Source organism: Rhinoraja longicauda, chromosome 18 (genome assembly GCF_053455715.1).
Source record: "Rhinoraja longicauda isolate Sanriku21f chromosome 18, sRhiLon1.1, whole genome shotgun sequence".
NCBI lineage: Eukaryota > Metazoa > Chordata > Chondrichthyes > Rajiformes > Arhynchobatidae > Rhinoraja > Rhinoraja longicauda.
Genome location: NC_135970.1, coordinates 40,120,033 through 40,133,722, shown reverse-complemented (window position 1 = coordinate 40,133,722; position 13,690 = coordinate 40,120,033). Strand labels below are relative to the sequence as shown.

The window sequence follows — 13,690 nt, the reverse complement described above, 5'->3', positions numbered from 1 at the left end:
GCCAAGTGATTTTAATACTAGCCGTTGAACCTCATCATCAACTAATGATTGTTTCACAAAATAACACAACAAAAATGCAACCTGGGCAGTGATCTTTGCCAATTTGGCCTACCGTGGATTCAGGATTCGATTGCTCTTTCTACAGCCCAGAATCTGGCAAAATAGCTCCCCATGGAGCTCCTGAAATTACTACAAATTAACTTGTTAATTTATATATCTAATAAAACAATCAATTCATTTCTAACAATATCCAGCTATGTCTACTGTTTAAGGCATAACAACATGGAAAAGATCCCTGAAATGACTTTGCCAAGATGGCATAAACCCATAAAGCAAGAGTCCAAAGTTTAAATGCATTTTATGTCTTTATTACAAAGATTTGTGTTCGGGCTCTCAAATTACAAAAGGAAACGGGTTGCCATAAATAATGGTAAAATGAGACTTGGCAGGAAACCACATGACATAACAGGACAGTGGTGTAATAGTTCTGTGGGATATTAAAATACCTTCCCTTGTATTTGCACCATCCAGTTTTAAAAAAAATGAAACACAAATAAAACAAAATCACAAAGATTCACAAGCTGCATTGTCGTAGCAGACTTGCATGGAACTAGGCTGCAGTTGAAATGTTTGCACTGTCTGTGCATGCGTTGCAGTGCCTGGCGTTCAAGACCAAAGTATTTTATTCTGCCCAAATGAAAGCCTCTCCAAAAATGCAACCTTTCGCACAGAAGAAGCCAGGTTTTATCCATTTTGTGTTCTGTTCAGATGAGCTACCTTACTCGAATGAGGCACAACCGTGAAAGCACAGTCTCGTTTCCACAGGCAAGTGAAGACACAGCTCATTTCCTGACGTTTTAAGAATGACATTCAGTTCCTTCAGGATGTGTAAAGGCTGCTGGTGGATCTTTACCGGACTCGTTTCTGCTGGCGAGCTCTGTAAATGTCATGCGTTGGAGGTGCCACTGCGCCCTTTTCCTCCTCTTCATCAGAATCTTCATTTGCTGCCCTCTTCAAGGGCTTTTTCATCACTGCATCATTTTCTATCGGTCCATTTCCTTCAGCAACAGTTTCTGGTTGGCCTCCAGTGATCAGTTCAACAGCTTGTTCAACAGCTAAAAAAAAATGTAAAAGGCATAGTTTAATAAACCCATCCTTCAATGATAATTCAAGCAAGTCATCCTTCGTGGTGATGGGGGATGGTAGAGATGGAATCAAGTGTTATCAGCATTATAGGCCTGTCATTAAAATAAAGGTTGAGGTGGCGGCCAGTCTTTTGCACTAAGATATTGCTTGCAGGAATGTTGGGTTCTGCATTTACATGTCTTGCCTCGTGTTCATCTCAAAATACCACCTGCAAGATATGGGAACGGTCACAATCCACAACTAGTCGTAACCTTACTCTAAATGAATGGAGCTGAACCTGTAGGCTGACGATTCAAATGTTTGCTTGTTTGTGGTAGAAATCCATGATCAACAACTCCTCTGCATCAGTTTGCCCCTAAAGGTAAAACACTCCAAGGGTCGGGTTACTTTGGGAACACCACCATGCTTGAATACATTCTCTGGCCTCAACATAGTCAAAATCCTGCAACCTTCTTGGACAACCGTTGGCAGAGTATGTTTTACACACAGGCATCCACAATTTGAGAAACCAACTTGCCAGAACATCTCAGAGGCAATTAGGATTGGGAAATGTCAGTGTAGGAAGAAACTGCAGATGCTGGTTTATACTGTAGACAGTATATGCTGGAGTAGCTCAGCGGGTCAGGCAGCATCCAGAGATGAGTTACTCCAGCATTTTATGTCTATGGGAAATGTTAGTAACAGCTTAACCTGTTCACCTGAACAAAATCAATTTATTTTAAACACTTGCACAAGAACAGCAGGACAATTTTAACAGGAGGTGTTTAGATTTTTGTTTTTTTAGATTTAGAGATACAGCGCGGAAACAGGCCCTTCGGCCTTACCGGGTCTGCGCCGCCCAGCGATCCCCGCACATTAACACTATCCTACACACACTAGGGACAATTTTTACATTTACCCAGTCAATTAACCTACAAACCTGTACGTCTTTGGAGTGTGGGAGGAAACCGAAGATCTCGGAGAAAATCCACGCAGGTCACGGGGAGAACGTACAAACTCCGTACAGGGTCGAACCTGAGTCTCCGGCGCTGCATTCGCTGTAAGGCAGCAACTCTACCGCCGTGCCACCGTGTTGATACGCGAGCCTCTATTTCTCTGCATTTTCATGGTTAGGAGTGTTTTGTGCAAGCACATTCTGGACGTTGGCTGTTCACCAGAGAATCGCAAAATAAAAGCAAAGAACACTACTTACTGTCTGGTAATTGGCAGTGCCGCAAAACATCCATTAGTTCATCAACTTGAACAAACGGGCCCTGTGGGAAGGAAGTTTCCAAATACAATCATGATGTGATAATCACTGAGTCATTTCAGTACTAGAGAACATAGTGCAGTACAGCATGGGAATAGGCCCTTCGGCCCACAGTGCCTGATGCCAAGATAAACTAATCTCTGATCAATATCCCTCCATTCCCTGCATATCCACGTCCCAATCTATAAGCCTCTCAAATGCCAGTATCATATCTGCCTCCACTGCCAGGCCAGGCAGTGCGTTCCAGGCACTCACCACCCCTCCTTAAAACTTTGCCCCCCTCATCTTAAAGCTATGCCCTCTAGTCTTTGACATTTTCACCCTGGGGAAAAGGTTTTTTGACTATCTACCCTATCTAAAAAAAAAGTAAATTTCCCCGGTGTGGGACGAATAAAGGAATATATTATTATCTATGCTTCTCATAATTTGATGTACTTCTATCAGGTCTCCCCTCAACCTCCGACGTACTAGAGAAAGCAATCCAAGGCAGAAAGAGCATATTCCCTGTCATCATACTCCTCCATCTCCTTACCCATCAGTGTCCAACTCAACCCAAGAACATCTAGAGACAAGGTCTAAAATGGAATTGACAAGAACATGGAACTGATGTCGCAGTGGGAAAGATAAATGTGCTTCAAGACCTGGCTTCCCACCCTGTCGAGTGTGAAGACGACCAGTTCCATCGAGATCCTGTGCTCACTGACTGGACCCCAAGTCCAAGAAGCCCATTGTTCAGTAAATCTGCCTAAAATATATGCAGCTTAGCGGGATGTACAACTTAATTTAAAGCAGGACCTAAAGGGGGGGATTTGACCTGATGAAACTCATCCATCCTTGGCCATCGCAGTTTTGACGTCCCTGACTTGGCTTTTAAAAAGAATCAAAGCCAACGCAGCAGCTCTTTAGTGGATGCGAGCAGCAGCCTGTGAGGGAAGTGTACTGTGCCAGGACTGCCACTAAACAGCCAGATGAGCTGGGCACAATGTGATTGAATTTTATATTCAGTTTGACGGAGAGGAGAATAGCCCCAAGACTAGTATTTTCAACTGAAATATGAACAATTGTGAGGGCATGAAGCAAAAACGAACTGGCAAATTAGGCTAAAAGATTAGTTGGTCTGTGAAGGCTTTATAATGGAATTGGCTGCAAAGGGAGATTCACACTGCCAGCAGAACCTCTCCCGGGCAGGAGAGCGGATAACCGGCTGAAAAATCACTGAATTCTTCAGGGGCTGCTCCGACTTTGGTGACCGAGTAAAAGAGACAGTGTAGTGGGTCTGGACGCGACAGGAATCAGGCCAGACGCCAGGTAAGAAGTAACAATAACTTTAATACAGTATCTGAACATTCACTCACTCAGTAAAACAATAACCCCTTCCAGCAAACCCCGTAGCCCCAGACCAATCTGTCCCCAGGGGAATGACCCAGGGAGTGGCCTAATCCCCCCTGTCCACTCAGTGCCGAGGGGAGTGACCCAGGGAGTGGCCTAATCCCCCCTGTCCACTCAGTGCCGAGGGGAATGACCCAGGGAGTGGCCTAATCCCCCCTGTCCACACAGTGCCGAGGGGAATGACCCAGGGAGTGGCCTAATCCCCCCTGTCCACTCAGTGCCGAGGGGAATGACCCAGGGAGTGGCCTAGCCCCCGGGCACCGCCATAACAGTATCAGGCCTGACCTCCCAGATTCCCGTGATGTTTTACATGTTACCCCCCCACCCCCCCATAAATATTCAAGAATAAGATGGGTGCGTGATGGACACCTGGTCCACTATCACCCACGGTCAAAATGGCGACAGCTGAATTAGGAATTAGATGCTTTTGTGTACTGACCTGGAAACAGGTTGGTGGTGGTAACAGTTTCATAAGCAGCACGGAAGCTGGGGGTACAGGAAACACTCCTCCTGGGATGGGGTGGAGACCAGGGGCTGTACAAAGACAGAGAACGCTCAAGTGTTAACTACAGTCACGGTAATAATTAAACAACGTGGTATCTACACATCACCTTGCTATTTGTTTTATCCGTGAACCCAATAAGTATTTTCCTGCATTAAAATCCACCGTCGGTAACAAAACAACACAAGGTCACTCACGTGCTAGGTGTCTCGGTTGGAAAGGGATCATCTGGTTTGTGTCAGGTTTTGGATACTCTGGCTTTCGGTCAATCTCATCCTTCATTATGGCTACAGTGGAAGGAGTCACTATGGGGTCAGGGATAATGGTCATCATCTTGGTTCGAGAGACATCCTGTAGGCAGGGAAATGGTTTTATTGAGCATGGCAAAACTAACCGATCACTGTAATTATTGTCAGAACAATGAACTGCAAATGCTGGTTTACTGAAAAAAGACGCAAAGTGCTGGTGTAACTCAGCAAGTCAAGCAGCATCTCTGGAGAACATGGGTAGGTGATGTTTCTTCAGACTGTAATTATTGCCTTGTCTGCTGTTCAGTAATTTGACCACCTTCAGATTGTCCAATTTAACTCGTACACCATCTTAACTCTTGGAAAAATCAATCCTTCAATCCTTCTTTGCTACCGGCTAAAACTCCTGGTGTGACCAACACCTTCACAGCATGGCGAGGTTAACACCACATTGCTGAGGAACTGGATTTGCACCTGGACAGATCTGCAGATTGCTTTCCCTGGTGGACATTAGTTGTCCTGAAAGGTATTGAATTCAATATCCTTCACACCCACTCAAGACGGAAACCCATCACACGAGTGCCAACCTGTCTTGTGCACATATTTTTTAAAGTAGTTTGACAATGACTAGGAATTACCTTGTATCCAAGAGCTTTAAGTTCACTGTTTGAACAGGGGAAGAGGTCCATGAACTTATATCGGTCCACCAGCAATGCAGTTTCCTTTCCTTCATATTCCTCCTTAAAAGCAGCAAACCTCCTCTTTTCCACTTTCAGAATACTGGCCAGGTCTCCTATGTTACTTTCAAAAGCCAGAAACCGTGCCCAGATCTCACTGCAACATTTGACAAGTAGAAAGAGAGAGAAACTACAATCAGGGTGTCATCTAAAATGGGCAGATGCTCAACCCAAAGATGTTGGGAACAAACATCACAAAGCAGTTCACGAGACAGTCACCCAAGACTTTGGGTAAGTCATGTTGGCAACAGAATGTAGCACATATTGTGAATCAAAATGCAACCACCAGCGAGTCTCCAATTCCACCATTCAAACACACTGATCAGTAGGCAAAATTTGAACCAAACGTCATGCAAAACATATCCACAAAATGTACATAATGATGTAACTTGGGAGATGCTCAATGACCTACAGGTGATTCCATGCTGGTTCTTTGAAAGAAATGTCCAGTTAATCCCAACCCCTTCCGCCCCCTTGCTCTCTCCACATCCGATAGTACAGCTTTTGTCTAAGTATTGTTGCACGTTACACTATCACCTGATCCCATTGTTCAGTTCGCACGGTGTGGTGTGGCACAATTCGCTGTGAAAAGTAATTAAAATTCACATCTTGCCCCATTTTCTGATTGGCCAGCTTCTGCCAGAGAAACCAGTTTTTCTCAGGCAATTTTATCATAACAATGAAATAACAATGATCCCTTCCCTTCATACCCCTCCTTAAAACATCACGCTGTTTGGTGACGCACTGCCTGGATGGATTGACGGAGACAAAGGTAACGTGGGCAGGATGATTTGAATTTGATGGTTTGGATCGGCCGAGCCATTGTATGAGCCATGAGAAGGGGTTGGGTAAATCTGGATTGTTTCCTCTGGAGCGACAGACTGAGGGGAGACCTGAGAGAAGTTTATAAAATCATGCAAGATTCTTTTTTCTCCAGGGTGGAAATGTCAAGAGCATAACGTTAAGTTGAGAGGGGCAAAATTTAAAAGAGATGCGTGGGGCAAGTGGTGGGTGTCTGGAATGTGCTGCTAGGAGTGGTGGTGGAGGCAGATTTGATAGTGGCACTTAAGAGGCTTTTGGATAGGCCCATGGATATGCAGGAAATGGAGGGATATGGACCACATGCAGGCAGAGGGGATTAGTTTAACTTGGCATTAACATGGCACAGACATTGTGGGCCGAAGGGCCTCATTCTATGCTGTACTATTCATAGGAAAGGGATGGTAGAGCCGTTTAAAAAATGAGGCTTGTCCATTTGCTGTATCCGAAAACTCTTATTTCACAAACTAGGCTATAACTCAGTAGTTGAATATTCAAATTTCTAGGAAAATGTGAAAGTGATGAGAACTGGCCCAAGGCTGTTGCAGGAATGATAACAAACAGGCCAGTGATCATTAGTTCCCCTCCAGCATTCACAGCCTGAACAGGATCTTCACACCAGTGCATTTGGTGCAGGAAGACGGGAATTACGATAACATTGAAGGAGATTATTCTCTTTACAGTGCTACAGATGCATATTCATTTAGTATATTCAAGACTAATAGAAATCTCCAAACAATTGTTATAAGATTGAGTAACAAAGTGCTGAAGTCAGGATCATATCAACCAGAACATACAGAAGGTATATATACAAACAAAAAGCCGGAGCAACTCAGCGGGTCAGGCAGCATCTCCGGAGACAAGGAATGGGTGACGTTTTGGGTCAAGACCCTTCTCCAGACTGATGTCAGGGGAGGGGGCGGGACAAAGATAGAATGTAGTCAGAGACCAGAAACTAGTGGGAGAACTGGGAAGGGGGAGGGGATAGAGAGGGAAAGCAGGGACTATCTGAAGTTAGAGAAGTCAATGTTCATACCGCTGGGGTGTAAACTACCCAAGCGAAATATGAGGTGCTGTTCCTCCAATTTGCGCTGGGCCTCACTCTGACAATGGAGGACCAGAAATGTCACCCATTCTCTCCCGAGATGCTGCCTGACCCGCTGCGTTGTTCCGGCTTTTTGTGTCTACCTTCGATTTAAACCAGCATCTGCAGTTTTTTTCCTTCATGTTTTTTTCCTACAGAACATACAGAATGCTGAAGGCAGCCCTGCTCCTAGTTCTTATGTTCTTAGAACTACAATACTTTTTAGCAGTGATCTAAAAAAAACCAAAATCTTCAAAGTTTTTGTTTTGGTATTTATATCTTCATTCCTTAATAAATCCTGGTCTTTAGTTTGCAGTCTGTAGAAGAGTTGAGTTTGGATTTACATTTCCTACTTTGTTATCTGAACCTGCTTCATTCACTCTAACTGTCTTGAGTAAGCTTACAAGCACTGAAGGAGGCAGTGCATGGTATGAATACCTCAGTAAAATCAAGGAGATTGTGTACAAAATATAATCATTTTAACTGTGTGAAGGGACTCTCGGGCAGGTGAGACCTGCAGAATCAGCGATATTTTCCAGACGCTTTGAAGATGTGTATTACAGAAATGAGTTGCTTAAAGCTTAAATAAAGTTTAAGTAAATTGGAATTCTCATTTGCCTGTGTGAAATTGCATTCCCCAGAAAAAACATTTAAATTCTTATCTTGAGGAAATAAAAATCAGTGTGTGTAAATAAAAAAAGTGCACAAGATCAGAAGCGGAATAGATAGGGAGAATGCACCGAGTGTGTTTCCCAGGGTAGGGGAATCAAGAGCAAGAGGGCACAGGTGCGAGGTGAGAGGGGAATGATTTAAGGATCTGCCGGAGGCGATAAAGTCAGGCAGGTACAATAACAGTGTTTAAAATACATTTAGATAGGTGTAAGGATAGGTTTAGAGGGATACAGGCCAAACTTCCTCACTGTCTTGGAAGGGACATCTTGGTCGGTATGGGCTGATGGGCCTGTTTCCATGCTTTGTGATTCTAAGAAATGTCTCTATTCTGAAATTTAGATTTCATCCTAAACCCATGCCAATGCTACTGTTTTAAGCTCTATTCCTGTCTAATTAATTCAAGGCTCATGCTACCTGTGAGAAATTCTAATAAGCCTCCCAACAATTGCTCCACATATACTGAACACAATTTTAAAGCACAGTAAAACATTAATATTTAACTTGACAATTTAAAGTTTAAGGACAGAGGTTATTACCCAGACTTCTCTGGTGGCAAGGACCCAGAGGTCAGAACGCGCTCAAACAGAACTCTGGTGTTGTTGTCCTCTGAAATGCAAACAAAATACATTGATACATAGACAATAGGTGCAGAAGGAGGCCATTCAGCCCTTTGAGCCAGAACCGCCATTCAATGGGATCATGGCTGATCATCCACAATCAGTACCCCGTTCCTGCCTTCTCCCCAAACCCCTTGATTCCGCTAACCCTAAGAGCTCTATCTAATACTCTTTTGAATGCAACCAGTGAACCCTGCTCTGCATTTACACAGTACCTGGTAAACACTACCAACTACAAGGCGTAGAATCAATGATCTACAAATGCTGGCTTGCACTAAAAGACAGTGCTGGAGTAACTCAGGAAGGATGTTGTTAAGCTGGAAAGAGTGCAGAGAAGATTTACAAAGATGTTTCCAAGATTTGAGGGCATGAGCCATAGGGAGAGGGTGGGCTTGGACTTCATTCCTTGGAGCGCAGGAGGATGATCTTATAACAGTGTATATGATTATGAGGAGAATAGACCAGAGGTCACAGGTTTAAGCTGAGAGGGGAAAAATGTACCAGGAACCTTGGGGGCAAGTTTTTCACACAGAGGGTGGCGGGTACATGAACGAGCTGCCAGAGTTGGTAATTGGGACAGATACTAAAATTACATTTAAAAGACATTTGGACAGGTACATGGATAGGTATGGGCCAAACGCAGACGATTGGGGCTCTTGGTCAACATGGACAAGTTGGGCTGAAGGGCCTGTTTCCATGCTGACTTTCACCATGACACTATTCCTATGAAGCACATGGAACTGGCATGAGTGAGATTGTTTGAATTGAAACAAGGAGCAGAAGTGAACTGTTTAATTTCTGTGAGACGGGCAGTAGTAACGAGGAGCCACAGACATCATCGCTTGTGCCCCAGATGTTTATAATTTGGATCAATGATTTGGATGAGGGAACTAAATATAACATTGGCAGATAGCACAAAGCTGGAGGGGATGAGATAACGCGAGCTGTGAGCAAGATGCACAAAGAGGCTCCAATGTGATTTAGACAAGTTGGGCAAGCGGGCAAATGCAGGGCAGATTGAGTTTAACGTGGATAAAGTTAAATCATCTACTTTGGTGCCAAAAACAGAAGGATAGATTATCTAAAGAGTGATAGACTAGGAAAAGGAGAAATGACATTGAGTGTCAGAGGACACAAGATAATGAAAGCAAACATTAGGTGCAGCAAGTGAGAGGAAATTAAGTGGTAAACTGTGCTTCATGTCAAGAAGATTAGTGTACAAGAGCAAAAGTGTTTTGCTGCAGCTGTACAAGGCCATGATGAGAAACCATCTAGAGCTTCCATCTACTAGGAAAGGAAGGACGTTCTTGCCATGAGAGTGTTCAACAAAGTCTTACTGAATCCAGGAAGAGGTATGAGAGATTGGTTCATTTGGATCTATATTAATCCGAGTTTAGATGAGTGTGGGAGATTTAATAGAAAAACCCATAAGATTCTAATAGGACTAGACAGATTAGATTAAGGGCCGATGTTCCCAAGCTCAGTAGTCCATGACTGGGTGTCTCAGCCTCAGGCTATGCCATTTAGAACTGAGATGAAACAGATAGTGTTGAACCTGTGGAATTCACCACCACAGATAATAGAGAGAGGCCAACACATTACATTTATTTGAGGAGTTTGACATATTTCTTAATGCCAAAGAGATGATGGGATATGGGGAGAACGGAGCATTTCAAAGTATGATCACCCACGATTGTATTGGAAGGTGGAGCAGGCCGTAATGTATTTTCTATGTTTAATTGATCAATATTGCACACAATGGACACAAGGTGCCGTAAAATGTGATCATTCTAATCTCCTGCAGAAACTTGGAAACCACATCACTGAAGGATGGATATCAAAGCAACTTCAAAGAAAAACTCAAAAATAATAAATTGAACTGTTCAAGCTGCTTTAGTAAGCTACATCAGAGCCTCTTTCAGAGCACTGGCAGTGGATGTAGTAAGATCACAAAGTCCTGTGGCAAATGGAATCAGAGTGGAAAATAAACTCTAGGGCACAACATGTTGCATGAGACTGTCAGTGGAGAAAAATACCAAGATAAACAGGACTCAAAACATCACTGTTAATTGCAGACGCAAGGAAATGGAGATGCTGGAATCTTGAGCAAAAACACAAAGTGCTGGAGTAACTCAGAGAGTCAGGCAGCATCTGTGGAGGTAATGGACTGGTGACGTTTCGGGTCAGGATCCCTCCTCAGATTGTTAATTGTGTTGATGGTTACCCGCACAAAGTAGAACGCGTTGCTCAGGAAAGAAAAGGTCGGATTGGAAAATGTAAGCACTTTGCGGAGGTTTGCTGCCCTGCAAACCCAGGTTAGAACTCATTAAACGAACGTCAGAGCCAGAACAGGATTGCTGATGATGCAGAGGGTGTATTTGTTATTCCCCACGTTTGTCAGAGTGCTTGGCAACCAGTGAAAGTGAACATTTACAACATACAAATCAATGCATTAGTCAGGATGACACAGCTTCTATGATGTTCGCAATCATCCCATTGCAACTCAGTGAAGAATTGACGGAATATTTACACACAAAACATCATGAACGCAGCTCCGTGTCACTGAGATGTAAGGGACTGGGCCCCTGGCTGTGTGCCTTGGTAGAACAAGTCAATCAGGACATGTTCTCTGACCTGACCTGACCTGGCCTGACCTGCTGAGTTACTCCAGCATTTTGTGAATAAATCCATGTTCTCTCCCACTCTGGTCAATCTCCACGCCATTCTCTATCTCTGCTCAGTCAGAATCTACCATTACGTGGTCCCAGGTCCCAGGTCCACTTGTCCATTTTAAGATACCTCTGACAGTACATTATCCCCCCTATCCTCTCGCAGTTATCTGCAAAGGATGCTGAAATTCTGCCCTCGATCTTCCCTACCTTGTTCACTCCCAAATCATGGAAAGCATCTGCAGTCAACAGCCTTGTTAAGATCAGTGACATTATGATCCCAACTTGATTAAACTTAGCCACCTTATTCCAGGACAATTATTAAAACAAGTATATTGGGCAACACCTAGCTCTTCTTTGGTCTGAAGAAAACTGGATTTCTCATTAAAAAATACATTCAAGAATATACCTCTTACCATTTAAGTGAGAAAGGTAGTCAATGTATGCCAATATATATTCTGGAATATCTCCATACTTCTTCAAACCAAGCTCAAATATCTTGAAGGCTACAGCCTTGTCCTGAAAAGGAATGTTGGAAGCAGTTACTTACTGCCTGGTTCATCCTCTAGTCGGAATGTAGAACAGTACATGAACAGCCCTTCAGCCACACTGCTGTACATGATACCAAGTTAGACAATAGACAATAAGTGCAGGAGGAGGCCATTCGGCCCTTCGAGCCAGCACCGCCATTCAATGTGATCATGGCTGATCATTCTCAATCAGTACCCCGTTCCTGCCCTCTCCCCATACCCCCTGACTCCGCTATCCTTAAGAGCTCTATCTAGCTCTTTCTTAAATGCATTCAGAGAATTGGCCTCCACTGCCTTCAGAGGCAGAGAATTCCACAGATTCACAACTCTCTGACTGAAAATGTTTTTCCTCATCTCAGTTCTAAATGGCCTACCTCTTATTCTTAAACTGTTGCCCCTTGTTCTGGACTCCCACAACATTGGGAACATGTTTCCTGCCTCTAATGTGTCCAACCCCTTAATAATCTTATACGTTTCGATAAGATCTCCATAATCTTATACGTTTCGATAAGATCTCCATAATCTTATACGTTTCGATAAGATCTCCATAATCTTATACGTTTCGATAAGATCTCCATAATCTTATACGTTTCGATAAGCTAAACTAATTTCCTCTGCCTGAATGTCATCCATATTCCCTGCATGCCCAGGTGCCCATCTAAATATCTTTTAAACGCCACTGTTGCATCTGACACCACCACGACTCCCAGCAGTGGCTTCCAGGCGCCCACCATCCTCTGTGTAAAATACCTGCCCCTCACGTCTCCTTTAAAGACTCATTTTAAAGTTATGTCCTCTAGTCTTTGACATTCCCACGCTGGGAAAAGGAGTTCTGACTGTCTACCCTGTCTCTGCCTCTCATCATGTTTAATATCATAAATGAGAAGCACGCACCTTACTGCAGTAGTACTCCATGAGGGCAGCAGATACATAGACATGATGCCTTGTCCTGGGATCTTCCCTTGCTTGCTTAAAGATGGATCGGCCAGATTTGATGCCCTCTGCTCTCCGTGCAAATTTCATATATTGGATGTAAACCTTGAATTCAAGCATAAGAGATTAATTGATGACGGGAGGACACACACTTCTCAGGTTAACATTACAAGACCAGTTCCATGCCCACTCCAACTCCTTGTCATTTGAACCAAATCTCTGCCATGAGAGAACAGAGGGAATGTCTATGATAAGATGCAGACTCTAGTCGTCAAGTTAACAATTACTTTCAAATCCACCAGTTGGACACAGAAAGGAAAAAAAAAAAGTATAGTGAAACAGAAATGTTTCACATCTGAGGTAGGATGTGATAAAGTAGTCACCTGACATTGTTAAATTGAATGTTAAATCTCAAGGGCTTCAATGTGCACACAGAGAAGGTGAGGACACTCTTCCTCATGCTTACTCCGGGCATCATAGGATCAACGTTGAAGACGACAGACAGAGACGTCATAGTGGGATTGGGTTGGAGAATTCAAGTGACAAGCAACTGGAAGCTCAGAGTCATTCTTGTGGACTGAACAAAGATAATCTTCAAAGCAGTCACTCAGTCTGTGCGTGTAGAAAAGAAGAAATACAATACCCTTCAGTGTAAATGTTTCAGTTTGTTTCTTTTTTCTTTATCTGCCAGTTTTTGGAGTAAGTGTTAACTTGACAACTTTGGTTTGCATCCTACTGTATCACAGATATTTCCACTGTTAATTCCATCCCCGCCCTTTCTGCAACTAAAAGATATGTTTGTTTTCTGAACTTTTCCAGTCTGTCCTTGACCCAAAACATCGACTTCCCATTGATGATAGTTGAGCTGGTAAGGGCTTCTCGCGTATTTTATTTTTGTTTTGGACTTCCAGCATCAGCATTGCTTATTTCAATAAATAAAAATATAAATTGACGCAGTGTTTAATTGAACTCCCAGAGACTTTAGTAAAGATATTTATTCACAAAATGCTGGAGTAACACAGCAGGTCAGGCAGCATCTCGGGAGAGAAGGAATGGGCAACGTTTCGGGTCGAGACCCTTCTTCAGACTGATGTC

General features: G+C 43.4%; 1 protein-coding gene across 2 annotated transcripts in view; it reads right to left on the bottom strand.

Moving 5' to 3' along the window:
- Window positions 1–358: 358 nt before the first annotated feature.
- The window catches only part of cstf3 (cleavage stimulation factor, 3' pre-RNA, subunit 3), an 80,858-nt gene continuing 67,526 nt past the window's right edge, over window positions 359–13,690 (bottom strand). For both annotated transcript variants that reach the window (XM_078414870.1, XM_078414872.1), the window contains exons 14-21: window positions 12,557–12,700; window positions 11,549–11,651; window positions 8,383–8,452; window positions 5,173–5,368; window positions 4,484–4,637; window positions 4,224–4,318; window positions 2,339–2,399; window positions 359–1,115 (exon numbers count right to left, since the gene is read on the bottom strand). In XM_078414870.1, coding sequence (XP_078270996.1) covers window positions 910–1,115; window positions 2,339–2,399; window positions 4,224–4,318; window positions 4,484–4,637; window positions 5,173–5,368; window positions 8,383–8,452; window positions 11,549–11,651; window positions 12,557–12,700 — 1,029 coding nt within the window. In that variant the 3' untranslated portion in view covers window positions 359–909. The remainder of the gene's footprint in view (window positions 1,116–2,338; window positions 2,400–4,223; window positions 4,319–4,483; window positions 4,638–5,172; window positions 5,369–8,382; window positions 8,453–11,548; window positions 11,652–12,556; window positions 12,701–13,690) is intronic.